This window comes from Trachypithecus francoisi, unplaced genomic scaffold, assembly GCF_009764315.1.
Source record: "Trachypithecus francoisi isolate TF-2019V2 unplaced genomic scaffold, Tfra_2.0 Lachesis_group13, whole genome shotgun sequence".
In the NCBI taxonomy this organism is placed as follows: Eukaryota; Metazoa; Chordata; class Mammalia; order Primates; family Cercopithecidae; genus Trachypithecus; species Trachypithecus francoisi.
The window spans coordinates 64,361,182-64,378,109 of record NW_022681458.1 but is presented as its reverse complement, the minus strand read 5'-3'; the positions used below and the strand labels follow the sequence as shown (position 1 = coordinate 64,378,109).

The window sequence follows — 16,928 nt, the reverse complement described above, 5'->3', positions numbered from 1 at the left end:
ACGCCTGGCTAATTTTTTGTATCTTTAGTAGAGGCAAGGTTTCACCACGTTGGCCGGGCTGGTCTCAAACTCCTGACTTAGAGATCCACCTGCCTCGGCCTCCTAAAGTGATGGGATTACAGGTGTGAGCCACCGCGCCCGGCTGATTGTAAAACCATTTTTAAAGAGGTCATGTCTCTCACATAATATACTTCCACTTATAAAGGTATGCTTCTACTTTCTCATAAAAAATATGAAAAAAAAAAAAAACCCTGCAATCAATCGCATATGGAAAAAATTGACTTTAACAGCACACCTCATTTTAATTGTCTGTGCTAAGTATATCCATCATAGAAGTGTCTTTGGGGCACACATCCTTTAGTTGTGAAAATACGATTTTACGATGGCTCAAGCCTGTAATCCCAGCACTTTGGGAGGCCGAGACAGGCGGATCACAAGGTCAGGAGATCGAGACCATCCTGGCTAACACGGTGAAACCCTGTCTCTACTAAAAAATACAAAAAACTAGCCGGGCGAGGTTGCGGACGCCTGTAGTCCCAGCTACTCCGGAGGCTGAGGCAGGAGAATGGGGTAAACCCGGGAGGCGGAGCTTGCAGTGAGCTGAGATCCAGCCACTGCACTCCAGCCTGGGCTACAGAGCAAGACTCCGTCTCAAAAAAAAAAAAAAAAAAAAAAAAAAAAAAAAAAAAAAAACGATTTTATATATGTAGGGTGTATGGAGAGAGTAAAAGAAGAGAATCCAAATTTCATAAGTACAAATACCTTTATACATGCAAGTATTCACGATGTGCATTACTGATTAGGTCATCTTGACATACTAAAGTTTTTCATTTTGGATTGGCAGCTGAATGAGGAGAAACTTATTAAAAAGAAAAGTCAAGGTGGAAATTTCCCTACAGGCATTTGGTACTTTGCACAGGCACCAAAAATGTGTGCAAATGTAAATGTACCTTCATAACTTCCCTAGATATGCATATTCTTTGAAAAAGAGACTGAATGGCAGTGTGCAGCTGTGACTTAAAGGAAACTTGAAAAAGGAAAACTATGAAAGGTAATTAGGAAATTGAGAGTTGTTGGGAGGTGGTGAGGAATGGGATTAGGCTGTCATGGCAGATTAATGTGCCCCAGTATTTCACTTCTGGGACCTGGCCGAAAGTGGCAAGATGGGTTTTCATTCCCAAGAAATGAGTAGAAGAGATTATGCTAGAAATGAATAGAAGAAGTCTCCTAGGAGAATATACTACAAAGCTGCTTGGTACTGATATTTAATCATCAGGGGCAGCTGTAATAGAGAGAAGGATGAGTGGGGAACGCTGTCCCTAGAGAAAACAGGGGAGAGGTGTGAACAGAGCAATTTCAAAGCACTGTGGTATTGCTGCCCTCTCTACCTATTGATCATTCATTGCACGCACTCCAATACTTAAAAATTAAGAACAAAATATGAAAATGCGAAGGTTCACTTATCAGAAAGGCTAAGAGAATAAATCAAATTGTGCTCTAACGAAAGCCACACTTTTTATTGTAGAGGCATTTTGCATTTTATATAGTAATTTGTCCCTTGCTAAATGTCTCCTGTTTTTTTATAGCCTTATATATGAAAAAAAGGTAGCATATACTTTGCTGCATAATAATTGGTGCATTTAAACCCCATTTTCAAATCACTTGAAAGACTAGAATTAGACTGGGAGCACTTTAAGGGAAGGGATGTTTGCTATATCTCTTTATTTCTCCCACAATGCCTAGTATAGTACTTTGAATATAGAAAGTACTCACTGGGAAATAAAAAGCAAGAAAAGAAGATAGGTTTCTTGCAAGGGATTTTCTAAACAATGGCACCCTCAATGAATAAATCTCATTCTAATCAATAAAAAGGGAGTTCCTTGACCATGATGCTAAAAAGTCTCTTTCAGCATTCATTGTCAAGGGAAATCTTAACGGAGGTTGGGCAATGGTGGCATTAAGTGTCCTAAGTGCAAAAGTGACTCCATAAAGTAGGTGCAGTGCTCCTGACATCCCATGAGCTGATAAACTGTGTACAAGTTAATTGTCTTGAGAAAACGCATCACACTACCTTGGAATAGGCAGATTTGATCATGTGATGTGAGGATGCAAACAACTCTCTGAAATCTAGTACTAGTGACTCATATGTGTGAATACTGTTCAGTCTTATACAAGCAACCTGAGATTTGGGGACCTCAGTTTTTGTTTTTTTGTAAAATTGAGGCACTGCAAAACATGACTAGTAAGCTTTAGTCTGGTTTTATAATTTTTATGGCTTCATGTCTGAACTGTTGGATGTCAAAATGTATTTTCGTTCAAGAGCTCACATATTTGGCAAGGTAACCAATAAACTGGAAGCTCAACAACTCAAAATAGATGTCACAAAGTCATGGACCAGAGTGTGATACAGTGGTTAAAGAATGGCTTCTGAAAACAGACAGCCCTGGTCCAGGCTCCACTCTAGCACATGAACGGATTTGGGAAAGTTTACTTACCTTCCTGAGGCTCAGTTCCTCCTGTAAAATGGAGACAAAAATATCAACTCTACAAAGTTGATGTCAGTAAGGGCTTAAGACACAGTAAACAATAAATAAAATGTAGTTCTCATTGTCTCAGGAAGTGGTAGTTGCAAAGAACAGAAATGGAGTACAACCAGCTTCACTAAAAGGAAGGCTGATTGAATGATACCAGGAACTCTGAAGAAGCCCAATTATCACAAGCATGGCTGGGTCTCCTAGAAATAGGAACAAGGCTAGAGAGAGCCAGGGATCAAGCCTGGCTTTTCTCTGTCTCTCTCAGGTTACACAGTCTATCTGTTCTGCTTCTCTTTGAATATCAGCTCCATCCTTCTCTCCTCTTTGTAGACTGGTTTTCTTGTTTCTTTCATCTGCTTGGTATGTGGTCATCATAGCTTTCCCCAAATGGCAGCCTCAGCTCCCAAATCTACATGAGCCTGCAGCTTGGATCCCTGCAGCTAACTGTCTTAATATTACGGTAATCCAACTCCAAATTCCTGTGAGATAAAATCTGATTGGTCCAGCTTTGATTAGGTGTGCACTCTTGGTCCCAACAGCTAAGGTATCAACTAGCAAGAAGACAGCCTCTGTCGGTGCCATACATCAGCTCTCTCTCTGGGGAGGGGCCATTGGTATCTGAGTATAAGTATTGTGCACTTCACTCTTGGAAGGACCCAAAAGGCTCTCACTCTTGTTTTACAGACACAATTCTAATACAGTTATCCCATCTTTCTGCATAAGTGGTAGAGTGGTAGCGGGCTGGAGAGAGTGTGCTACAGGGAGATACACTGACAATGATACCATTGGCCTGGGGGAAAGAGGAATCCTAAAAAAATAATGCAGTGCAGACACAAGAACTCCAAACAAGGAGCAATCAGACCCTACAATGAAAGCATACACAACGTACACTTCAATGGGCTCCAGCTCTTTAGTGCAGCATCAAGAAAATGTATAAAACAATGTTTCATTGCAGCACTATTCACAATAGCAAAGACATGGAATCAACCTAAATGCCCATCAATGAAAGATTGGATTAAAAAATGTGGTATATATACACCATGGAATACTATGTACCCATAAAAAAGAATGAGATCATGTCTTTTGCAGGAACATGGGTAGAACTGAAGGCTATTATCCTTAACAAACTAATGTAGGAACAGAAAACCACATACCACATGTTCTCACTTACAAGTGGGAGCTAAATGATGAGAGCTTATGAACACAAAGAAGGAAACAATACACACTGGGGTCTATTTGAGGCAGGAGGGAGAAGAGCAGAAAAGGTAACTATCAGGTACTGGGCTTAATACCTGGATGATGAAATAACATATATTTAACAAACCCCCCATCACATGTGTTTACCTATGTAACAAACCTTCACATGTACCCCCAAACCTAAAATAAAAGTTAAAAACAAACAAGCAATGTTTTATAATAATTTATAAGAGGTTGCATCTGTTAAAGAAATCAGGAAACTTTGTTAAAGTGCTGTAGTTAAAATATGTCATCCACTCATGCAGTTATCCTTCATTTGTTCATTCTCAAAACATTTATTGTTTATTATGCTCCCCCAGGTACTGTTCACCCACTGTTGCACATGCCAGAGAAGAAGGAGAGACACATCTGCAAGTCAGCAATTAAAATGGCATGAAGTGCACACTTTGGAAAAGGCATAATCAGGGCATAGGAAATTGACCATGGGGGTACATTAGGGTGGATAGAAACACGAAGGTGATGCTTTCAGAGGACTGTTGGGGAAAGAAGGAGAGAAGGGCATGCCAGGCAGGGGAAACAGCATACTGGGCAGCAGAGAGATGTGACTGAGCAGGACCCCACCAGTGCTTCTTGGAGTTCCTGTGTCTGGAACATAGATGCATGAGTGGGGTGGGCTGGGGCAAGTGGGCACTGGGCCAGGGAAATAGGCAGGAGTCCAAATGAAAAGGGCCCGAAGGGGTTAAGCTAAGGAACTGGAACACTATTCTAAAAACCACAGGAGGTGTGGATGGCTTTTAAGCAGGGGAGTGACCTGGTCAGCTTTGTGAATTAGCAAGATTATTCCGGGGTGCCAAGCAGCCTCGGGACGAGAGTCACGCTGTTCATTGTAGCAAACCAGGAGTCATACATGCCAAGAAGCAGTCCTTGCTGTAAGCATAAGGAGGAGTGCTGGCTTTGAGGGATGCTGCAGGGTAAGTTGGGTGACTGGTGCATTTTTGGTGGGGCCATTCCTTGGGGTAGAGAATACAAGAAAGAGGGATACGCATGGAGGGAAAGACTGAGGTTAAGGGGATGGTAGGACTTCGAAGAGGAGGTGTTCCTCAAGCAATGGAATAAGTGCCTGGAGATAAGCTGAGAATTATGGTTCAAAGAAATGTATTCAGGGCTCATCAGCAGATGGATGGTGGCCCTGCCTGAAGGATCGCCGAGAGAGAGGAAGCGGGAGGGCATGGCCAGTGAAGGCTGGGGCAGGGGGACAGAGGCCTGAAGCCAATGGAGATTCAACACTGTACAGGTGGATGAAAACCCTTCGTCTGTGAGACAAAGGAAGAGAGAGTTTCAGGAAGGAGGGAGCGACAAAGTATTTCTCATGGCAAGAGGTATTATGAGAGAAGGACAACAAAAAGGTCTGACAGCTTTGAGAAAAGGGGGCCACGGGTGTCATTCCTGAGGTGGTTTCTCCAATGAGTGGAACTGGAAGCCATGTGGGAGGACAGGGGTTGGGGGAAGGGAAGGAAGTGAACCCAGACAGCTTTCTATGAAGCTTGATTGGGAAGGAAAGAGGGAAACAGAACTGAAGCTGGAGAGTGAAGTGGGGATTAGGGTAGGCTTTTTTCAAGATGCGGGAGAACTGTTTCTGTTAATAGAATGCAGACAGCTGGCAGAAAGGGACAGTCGATACAGAGGGGAGAGGAAGATTGATGGTGCAAAGTCCCAGAGGAGAAGCAAGGAAGAGTCCACGGCAGAGGTGGAGGGATTAGCCTTGGACGAGGGAAGGACAGCCCTCCTACCGAGATAGGAGGGAAGGAGGGAAGGATGGGGATGGATAGATAAGTTTGTAGGTGGCAGGGGAGGAAATTGAGAGAGTTCTCGATTGATGGCCTCAATTTTCTCTGTGAAGTAGGAGGCAAGGTGATCTGCTGAGTGGTGCGGGGGAGGTGGGGGAGCAGGAGGTGGTTTTGGAAAACACAAGTTTGGTATATGAAACTGCTAAGAGCAATGGTGAATGGGGCTGGCTAGGGACACAGGAAGACTGGCAGTGAATTCTAGCGTCCAGCCGAGTGGGAGGAATATATATTTGGTATGTCTCTAACTAACTCTCACAACTGTGACATTTTCTCCTAACGCTTTTACAAGTCTAGACAGAGTGGCAAGAGACTGAATTGTTAGATTGAACCAGGACTGAGTTTCTGCAGGGTGGATGTCACAGAGACTTGTCAGGACATGATAGGATATTGAGAAGAGAGCACTGAAGTGATGGGCTATAGGATACAGATTGGACAGAGGGCACAAAATTGAAATTCATCTGCTAGATCAGGAGTAAATAGAAGAATCCTAGACTCCCAAAGTCTTAGTGGGTAGATGTTTCGAGGAAAAAAGAGAATGGTGAGCTGAAAAGAACGTGTTGACAAAGAGCAGGCTGTGAAAGTTTCAGATAATAGAGGTTGACTTGTTCTAGAGGTTATGAAATCAGTCATCTGGAGTTAATCTTACCTCTTCATTGAAGCCTTCTCTACCTTCTCCACCCCAAAACTTTTCTCTCCAGCCTCTGAAAGCCTGTATCTTTTGTTTGCAGGCAGACAGTGAAAGGAACATTAAAGGCAGACTCAATATACAAGTCAGGTGACCTGGGTTTTAGTCTTATTTCTAGCACCCATAAGTTCTGTGGCCTTGGCCACAGTATGAGCCACAAAGCAACAGCTATCTTGACCAGAAAAACCTGCTTAGGGACAGATTGTTCTATCTATACACATCATGTGTGTGGTAAATAGTTGCCCAGACATCCCTGTATTTCTGTAATTCTTTCGTTGCTTCCACCTTTCTATGGGAGTAGGGATGGGAGGAACAAAAACTATATTCCTTGAATGTGGCTTTATTTCACTATAGTTTATACAATACCCAACATCAAAAGAATCCTGGAAGAGACTCTATTGGAAAAGGAAAATTATATTTTGCTTCATCAAATGTCCTAAGACTGCTTTTATTTTAACAGTCTCAAACCAGAGTTTGAGAGTAGCAAGTCCAAGAAGCTTATAAGGCCTTCAAGGCAAATATTCTGGGTGAAAAAAGTAGGCCCCTTAAAATCCAAGCTTTGTTATCTGACTAAGGTCAACAGAGACCAACCAAATCAACAAGCATGACATGAAGGGCAAATTTGCAATTAAAAGAAGAATAGGGAATTATAAAGATGGATGGGCCCCATGACATGCACGCCTAAGCCTGCGTGGCCTTGACCTCGGATGCCAGAAATTAATGCTTTACTCTTTAGCATTCGTCACCTTTGGCTCTGAACAGAAAGGCAAATGCATTAAAATAACAGCAGTTTAGAACACTTACTTAGCTTGGAAGGCATTGTTGGTTCCCCTGTGGTCGAGGTCATGACATAGGCATCCCACAATCACGGCTAAAATTTCCACCTCGGTCAGAATCTCTTGAAACCCAGCAGTCTGGGAAGAAGGGGAAAATGGCAACAGTCACTACTGGGGCACGGAGGATGGATAAGGTTAGGTGCTGAGCAACAATCAACTCTGTTTTCATACCCACATCATTTAAGCAGATGATTAGCTGCCACCCCCTCAGACAACAGTAAGTTGGGTGGTCAGTTGCACAGCCTAAGGTCCCCACAGTGATAAATTAGCTTGCTGTCACAGCAGCCCACGCTGCCACACCGGGACATAGTTCAGACTATTTTGTTCCCTTTTTAGAGAGAAGGTTGGACTATCCAGAGACAGTGACAGTTTGGCAAAGGCCCAGGGCAAAATGTGTTTTGTTATTATACATTTTAATGATGAGCATAGGGTTTGGAGGTTGGAGGTTGGGGAATAGGAGGAAGCAGTGACTTTCAAACTGAACACTACACCCACCAGATCCCACCCAAATGAGAGCAGGCAGAAGGAAAACACAACCCTTCTTTTTTTAACATTAAAAGGAGAGACTTTAACATACTCAAATTGTTATACAATGACATCCTAGAGGTTATCTTGTAAATACCTTAATTCATATTAGGTTGGTAGACAGATGAAATTCATACAGATAATAAGGTAGTGTGTGTCATGGACACTAGAATTTGTCAGAGGATTGTCAACCCAGACTGAGGATCGAGTGGGGTATCCATTACTGGGAATTCTTTTTTTCTTATCTTGTGGTAGCTTCCTGGTGAAATGCACAGCTGTGATGTGATTTCTTTTAGAAGCAGGTTGATATAATTATGCAACCAAGAGCAGCAATGCTTCTTGGGTTCCTGCTGGCCCTTTCATTAGTTTAGAAGAGGAAGTAGACCTCTGGGAAAGAAGGTCTATGCATTTTCTTGATCGAAGGCCTTTATATCTTCCCCTCTTTTACTTTGTAAGTCTCCCATTTCATTACTTATTAAAATCTTTATCAGAGAGTGGGAGGAGGGGGAGCGTTAGGGTACAAATTGCTCCACTTTTCATGTGTGTTTTTTCCCCCAAATCTAGGATCACTGGCCCACACCTGTAAGACACTTCTCTTAGAGCAATGAAAATTTCGTTTTTAAATTAATTATGTTTGTGTTACAGAAATAACTGAATAGTAGGTTCCTGTGTTGACAATTTTATTTTATTTTATTTTTTAGGAGACAGAGCCTCGCTCTGTCACCCAGGCTGGAGTGCAATGGCACCATCTCAGCTCACTGCAACCTCCACCTCCTGGGTTCAAGTGATTCTCCTGCCTCAGCTTCCCGAGTAGCTGGGATTACAGGTGTGCACTACCACGCCCAGCTAATTTTTGCATTTTCAGTAGAGATGGGGTTTCGCCATGTTAGTCAGGCTGGTCTCGAACTCCCAACATCAGGTGATCCACCCACCTTGGCCTCCCAAAATGCTGGGATTATAGGTGTGAGCCTCCACGCCTGGCCAACAATTTTATTTTAAAAAACAGACTTGAGTCCACTGCTACATGTAGAAATACATATAACTTCATTTGTATAGCAAATGGGAATATTAATAAATTGGGAGTATGAAATAGTCCATGTCAAAGCTTGCGTATGCTGGCCGAGCATGGTGGTTCAAACCTGTAATCCCAGCACTTTGGGAGGCCGAGGTGGGTAGATCACCTGACGTCGGGAATTCGAGACCAGCCTGATGAACATGGCGAAACCCCGTCTCTACTGAAAATACAAAAATTAGCCTGGCTTGGTGGCGCATGCCTGTAATCCCAGCTACTCGTGAGGCTGAGGCGGGAGAGTTGCTTGAACCGGGAGGCAGAGGTTGCGGTGAGCCTATATGGCGCCACTGCACTTCAGCCTCAGTGACAGAGCAAGATTTTATCTCAAACAAACAAACAAATAAACAAACAAGAAAGCTTGTATATGCCCTTGATTTTAAAATCTGCCGTTGGCTGTTAGTTTTTCTAAGCTAATTTTATTTTACTTAAATTATTACCTGCAGTAATTTAAAAAATTCAAATTATACTGAGACTTAGAATTAAAAATCAGTAGTCCCTCATTATTCTCCTTTCTTGATTCCGGAAGGCAACTGCTTTCTATTTTCTTTTTTACTTAAATTGGTAGTTTTCCCACTGTATTTCTATATAGCATGCATATATTATTAATACTTGGTTATTCACCAAGTATTCATATTGTCCTTTCTATGTACCATACATTGTTCTAAGAGCTTTACAGCCGTTTAACTTATGGAGTTCTCATAACAGTCCTGTTAGGTAGAAACTATTACTGTCCCCCGTTATAGATGAGAAAACTGAGTCACAGAGAGGCTAAGTCATATGCCCAGGGTCTCCCAGCTAGTGCATAGCAGAAGAGGGCAAGCTCCCAGCATCCTTTCACCAGAATCTGCCCTTGAACACTGGTGACGTCTAGCAGCAGGTGAGTTTACGGTCATCCTCCCCTCATGCTCCCAATATGATCCACAGAGCTTTCCTATATTACCATCCTATAAATACCATTCACTGCTGAGTCAACCAGTATACAATGATTGTTTCCTTAATCATGTACATTTTCTTGTTTCCTGGAGTTAGGATTTCTGTGAAACATCTAGGTCTTCTCACACCCTACACAACTCTGCAAAATGCTTCTCAAAGCAATTTTGAAGTGGGTCAAAACGGTCACAGCTTGTTTCTAGATCCTTCCTGTCCTGGGAACTCCTTCCTGCAGCTCGACCCTGGGGTCTGGTCTGGATTCTCTCCTCTGTTGCCAGCTGCCCTTGGAGCTTCCTCCACCATCATTCAGGGGGTTCCTCCTTCCCCTCCTGTGTCTGGTCCCCCACCTCCTGCAGCCCATGCCTTTCTTTTTCCTCATTTACTCCCTAATTTGCAGAAGCACGTCTGCAGGGGCTTCATGAGAAAAGGACTTACTTTTTTTAAACACTGGGGGAGTTGGTTGTTTTTGAGGCTTTGCATGACTAAAAAAAAAATCTTTATTCTATTCTCATACTCAGCGTGCCTCACAATTCTAGGCTGAAACATTTTCACTCAGAATTTTGAAGGCCTGCTCTATTATGTTCTAGCTTCCAAAGTTGCTTTTGAGAAGAACATAGCATTCTCAATCCTAATACTTTGAATGTTACTTGATTTTCTTTCTTTTAGAATTTCCTCTCTATTTCTGGTGTTCAGCAATTTCACAGAGATATGCTTTGGGTTGGGACTTTTTTCCCCATTCAATTTGTGTGTTAAGCCTAATCTGGAGAATCCATTTCTTCAGTACAATAAAGAAATTTACTCGTCTTTTTTTCTTTTCTTTTTTAAAATAATTTCCTCTTCAGCAGTTTTTTTTTTTCTGCCCTATTTGAATGAAACTCCAATTAGTTGGATACTGGACTTCTGGTACTGATTTTCTTATTTTCTTATCTCTTCCATGTCCTATATAGGCCTTTCTTCTTACTTTCCAGGCATAGTAATAAGTTTAGTTTATAAGCATTTTCTTGTTTGCTGCTCCTTGTCTTATAATAGCATGCTATTCTTCTCACATGGATGCATGACCTTTTCTTGTCTTTCTGAAGATACTGATTATAATTCTGAAAATTTCTTCTGTTCCCCGTATTGCCTTTTTTCTCTGAACTCCTTCTTTTCTCTGTGTTTGGTGGTTTCTCTCAAGTGTCTGGTAACCTTTGGTGGTCTATTCACTCTTAACAGTAAAGCATCACAAAGCTCACTGTGCACCAGTGTATGTGGGTGATGCCTGCAGATTGCTGTGTCTTACCATGGGGTGACTGTGTGGCCAGCTGGCTTTTTGCTGGAGATGCCCAAATGTCAACATCTAAACTCATTTTCTCTGGACTTTCCGATCTGTTACCTGGGAATGGTGTAAACACCTGTGTTGGCATCCTGAGAAAAGAGAACTGTAGCTGTCCACCTGTGAGGATGTAGGCTTTCACTTAATCCTCTTATTTTGAGTGTGCACCTCATCCTAACTTTGCTTTTGGTTGTGTACCCAACTCTGGGATTCAGTTTCTCTGGCAAATACTCTGGTTATGGCAGAGTCAGGGGGAAGCGTAGCCCTCCAACTACACAGAGAGGGGATGGAGACTTGGGCATTCACTGTTTTCATCACTCCCTCATTCCACATCACCTCATTTTCATGGTATCTGAGGCCTCCAGTTCCTGAGTCTCATTAGGTTCTGGGGGTAGCATTATTTCTTATGGGTACCCCTTCCTCCACACCCTCACCTCTGAAGGTACTTGGGTTTCTCTTCTCTGCTAAGTTACGAAGTATCCTCCCTTCATTTTCTGCCTTCATGTGTTATGAGTCCATGCAAGGTGGGACTTGTGTACATTTCTTTTTCTCCATATTATTTTAGGATGATTTTTGAGAAGGGGAGGGGATTAAATGTCTTTTGTGGTGATCTCCATCATCTCAAAACTCAAATTGTTGCGTTTGATCTTGCTAATACTAGGTAAAACTTGAAAAGTCTATCAAGTATGCAATAATTACCTATGATATGCTGGAAATAAGTGTTGTGCAATGATATTGTGCTAAAATTTAGAGAGATTTTGCCCATGAAAACGCTATTGACTAGAATTAGCTGATGAATCAGAGCAGTAAGATTAGGGATAATGTTAAAATAAGGTAATTTGACTAGAAATTTAATCAGTAGTTGAAATCAAATGCCATCTAATAGATTTAAGATCAAAATCCCCAGCCATTTTTAAACCATCAGTTAACACCCATTTTATAATAAGATGGAACAAACATATTTTGCTAAAATGTTCTACACAGTCCCCATCCCCTGCTCTGCCCAGAAATCTAGGATCTTGGTCTTAAACTATTGGTATCATGGATACTTTTAAGAACATAACAGAGCCCTAGACTCTCTTCCTAGAAAATTTTCTATAATTTTATAATATTGAAGACTATGGAGCCTATCTCTAGATTCCTGAAGTAGAGAATCCCTGAAGTACAGCACCCACACACAGTCACACAAAACATATTTACTTCTCCCGACTGTGATACCTGAGTTACTGAAGCAGCACCTATCTCTTGACTGTGATTTAAAGCTGCCTGGTAAATGGTTTCTGGGAGTCATCAGGCCTGAAAAATGCCCACCTGCCACTAAGTGTCCTTTTGCCCCTCCCCCGCCCTCATCCATCTTCCTCCCAGGGCTATCCATTCAGGCCTGCATGTACCGATATTGAGTAGAAAAAGTCAACTGCCTGGTGAAGACAATATACTTTCAAAAGAAAACAGAGAGGCAGCAGGAAGTATATTTTAATGCATTCACCCCATTCTCGACTCTGGTTTATTCTTTTATTTTCAAATAAAATTATGTCTTTTCTTTTCCTGACCCAATCATTATGGGTTTTATTGAGCTTTAATGTTAATATATCTTCTCACCTGTATTCCCTCACAGTTTGTATCAGAAATTTAAGCAGCAAATACAATATATCTAAGTAAAGAGTCAGCCAGGGCATATAAACCTATTTCCCATGGCACCCCCTCCAGCAAAGCCTTAAGCCTGCCCTCTGAGCAGGCCTCCAGTGATATTCTCTCACTGGGCTGAAATGTATACTGGGATAAGCCTACCCCAGCTACTACAGCATATAATAACTAGAACTCCCAAAGACCCAAGCCAGTAAGACTGATTCTCAGGGTCTCCTAGACTACCCAGTAATTTTTATCATTAGCCAATGTAAAATTTAAATCAGCCAGGATGTACTCTCATTTTAATGCTGATCCTGTATGATACACATGAATAGGGGAATATCATAGCCAGAGAAAAATGACTGTTACTTTGTGACTCTGTTGAATCCGAAAAGGTGTAAAAACACCTATAATGTCAACACTAGATGGTGCTATAGACAATTACTAATTTAAGAAGTGTTATTAAGTGCCTATGATGTATTGAGCACTGGGTATATTTGAGAAGAGGCCTGGGATAATGTCAACAACAGTTAACTTGTACAGCGCTTAGTATATGCTGGGCATTTTCCTAAATACTTCACATTCATTAGCTCATTTAATTCTTACAAGAACTCTCTGAGGTAGGTAACTGTTCTTATCTTCCCATTTTGTAGATGAAGATATTGAGGCACCAGGTTACGAGACTATACAGTAAGAGAGATGGGATAAAAGCCCAGGTAGCCTGGCTCCCGAGTCTGTGTTCTTACTCACTGTGCTACACAGCCCCTAAGTCGAGGTGTGGGTTCAGCTGCACAGCTTTTAAATCCTATTGGGATGATACAGTGTTAGACAATAGGGCTGTAAAGAATCCCTCGGTGTGTGCTTTATTTCATGAAGGACGTTATTCTTGAGTAGGAAGAGGTTGATAATGCAGAGCCATTGGACATTTTTAGTTTAAATATGGCTCTGTCACATCAATATGTGCTTGATAACATACAGTGCTTTACAAATGAGGTGTAGAGAGAAAAGAAAGATACAATAGTTTGTAATATCTCAACTTTATAAAATGTTTAAATATATGTATAGAAAAATACTGTTAAGATGTACATCAAGATATTATCAGTAGTGGAATTACAGTTGGCTTAAAATTTTTCCTTTGTGTCTAAAATTTCCATAAAGAACATTTGTTTATAAGAACATCTATAGTTTTACACGTGTGTATGTGTATTTGTATATTCTTTTTTGTTTCAAGAATTAACCCACACTTCATCAAACTGTCCCAGCTTGAAATGAAATACTGATACTCTGAAAAGTGTCCATTCATTCACTGAACAAATATTTATTATTTACTGATTTCCTGGCACTAGGAACAGAGCAGTGAAGAAGACAGCCGGTCCTTGCTGCACATAGAATCTGGTTACCTCTTGAGCCAGCAGAACAGTGCCACAGAGCACTCTTTTCTAAAGAGAAGCTGTCATAACGTTGGTTGTGCTTTGTGGAAGAGAGAACTGGTGGAAATATCCAGCTCCTCCTGCTTGGTTTCTGGAGGAGGTACACCATGGACTGCACGCCCTTGCCGTGTGTGCAGTCCTGGCTCAGCAATCTGAGAAAGTGATGCCAGAAATTCTGTTCTCACCTTCCTTTTTGAACCCAACTATCGGAGGTATTGAATGATAAGGGATTTCCTGATGAGTTCATCCTGTTGATTCTGAGATCTAGCAGATGGCAAACTAAGAGAGAGGGAATCTAATGATGTACTAGAAATTCCTAGTGGTTGCAAACACCCTAAAGCTGAAGATGGTAGGCTCCATATGCTCCACCATGAATTCTGATGTCCAGGCACTGCATCAGAGCCCTCAGTGAATTGGCTAAGGTTGAGGGACAATATGATAGGTTTTGGAGTCTTTCTTCCTCTTCTTCATCTTTCTCACTATTTTGGACAAGAAGAGGAAAATGTACGGGTCAGACAATTCCAAGGGTTTTGAAAGACATGGTTTCTCAAGGAAGTGCCTCCTCTAGAAGAATCTGCACACCATATTCCCAATCTGTGTCATCGTGCCTTCGCTGATCTATAGATGGCTTGAATTTTAAGGCCTTATGAGCTTGGGGAGAAAGGCAGTATTTATAGAAGAAGCATTTAATTTCTGGTATTTTTAAATTTCTGGTACATAAGAGTGTTGCAGGGTCACTGTCTGGGGTCTTTGGTACATTATTAAAATCAAATTTATTTCAGCCAAAAAGTGCTCTTTGAAGGTTTCATTGTAAATGTCACAAACAAGATATTCATATCATCTTAAGAAAAAGAAAAAAGCCCCAATGCTGATGGCTGGTCCAGCTTTGCTGAGTCATCCTTAACATGAAGAGTCTGCTTGTGAAACTTACATCTCCTAATGGAGGCTGATGGTTCTATAAGAAGGGTGCCTTCAATCACCCCCCCAGTTCAGCACATATACCAGTCATGGGTGGATCACGGTGATCAGAGAATTGTTAAGGCAATGTTAGGGCTCCGTGTGCATGGACAGCAAGCACAGTATGCTTCTTTTTGAGACCCTATTTTATTTGCTTTGTGATGGAATGGCAACCACTCAACATATAGATCCTAGGGGCAGTCTGATGGGTATCAAACTGTTCCATATGCTTCAAGGCAATAATATTGAGCAGAGGACTGTCTCAAGCTTTGGAGTGGAAGCAGATTTCAATTGCTTACTAGGAGTGCTTATGAGTATTTAGACTACTGGCTGTCACAGCATACCTTCTTTTTAAAAAAAGATCTTACCTTTGCCAATCGGAGACAGTGTGTGATGAAAGCATAAGGGGGAGAACAGGTATGCAACCACAGACTTCAATGGAAGGGAAAAAAATCCCTACTGAGCAAACTACAACACCTATATTTAGTGGTCATACTCCCTTGGCATTTACAGCAATGTTTGTCTACCAATATTTGGGTCTGCTGAGCAGAAAAGGGGGCACCTCAGCCCCATTTTGAGGTCCAGAGTCCAGAACCTTTCCAGCTGATAGGGAATCACCATCTAGGTGACCAACACGCTCACACGTCTCCTTTACCAGAGTATGCAATGCAACAAGCCAGTTGCAGGTTGTCTAATTATCCATGGGAACAGGATAGTTTTGATTGAATTTGCTTCTCTTTCTTTTCAAGATAAATGCAGCCAAATATTGCTCTGGCATTAATCAAATATTGATTTAGGCCTAAATGATCCTTTCCTTACCAAGCTCAGAGTTGGAAAGACCTTACAGTCTATATATAATTGACTTTCTTTCCCAACCAGAAGCTTCTGAAGGCACTTACTATCAAATCATAAAACCTTAGTCATGTTTTGGGAATATGTTGACCCTTAGCCTCAACTAAGGTTGCAAGTACTTGTCCATGTAAGTCTCAGGAAGGCAACACAGTCTGGTACAATTATATATGTTGTGTAGATGTTTGATGCATACATTTAAAAATTGAATTAATTTATATATAACTTTATTATTCTATTACATTTATAACCACTTCTAAGGCTTAATTTTTAACCTATTTAGCATATTTTCAAATTCTTTATTTTGGAGAGTTAAAAACATACAAAAAATAGAATACTATTAATATAATGAACCCAATGCAGTCATAGACTAACTTCAGCAGGAATCCAGGTTTTGTGACTTGTTTCATCTGTCTCTTCACATGCAGCATGTGTTTGTTTTGTTTGTTTGCTAGAGTATTTCAAAGCAAACCTCTGATATCCGTCAACACTCTTTATTTCATTCTCAGGAAGTCCTAATGTGGTCAAATAAAATTTGCTCAATGTATTTCTGCTCTCTTATTTTGATAATATGTACAAAAAGATATTCAAATAGTATAAAGAAATTTTCAACTAAATAATAAGACTTGAGAAAGTTGAGGTTTCTACATCAAAAGATAATAAATAAACATAGCTGTATGTATATAGCACATATAATGCATTTTACAATGAACCAAAAGAAAAAGAGTATCAGATTCTTAAGGACTTAGCTTTCAAAACAATACTTGTGCTTTACGACTTTTTTTGAGGACAAGGACGGCAAGTTTTGTCCATGTTTGGAAATATAATTTATATTTTATTTCTGATAAATTACCAGTGAACTGCATATAATATAACATATGGTTTATGACCGTAGAAAATGAAGCAGATCACTTGGTGCACATTAATTGTGTAGAAAGACAGATCTCTCAAAATGCCACAGAGCCCAGGTTGGTGAATTTCAAGAATTTGAGGCTTCTTCAAAGCTTACCCCAATTTTTATTAGCCATAATTGAGCCAAAACTAAATATGAGACCCATGAAAACTTAAAACTTTTTATAGCTCCAAACTTAACACCCTTAGGTGCCAGGTTTCAGTCCCAAGAAAGTG

General features: G+C 41.0%; 1 protein-coding gene across 2 annotated transcripts in view; it reads right to left on the bottom strand.

The window, feature by feature from the left end:
* The window catches only part of PDE11A (phosphodiesterase 11A), a 490,924-nt gene that overhangs the window by 86,502 nt on the left and 387,494 nt on the right, over positions 1–16,928 (bottom strand). For both annotated transcript variants that reach the window (XM_033231025.1, XM_033231026.1), the window contains one exon: positions 7,068–7,177. In XM_033231025.1, coding sequence (XP_033086916.1) covers positions 7,068–7,177 — 110 coding nt within the window. The remainder of the gene's footprint in view (positions 1–7,067; positions 7,178–16,928) is intronic.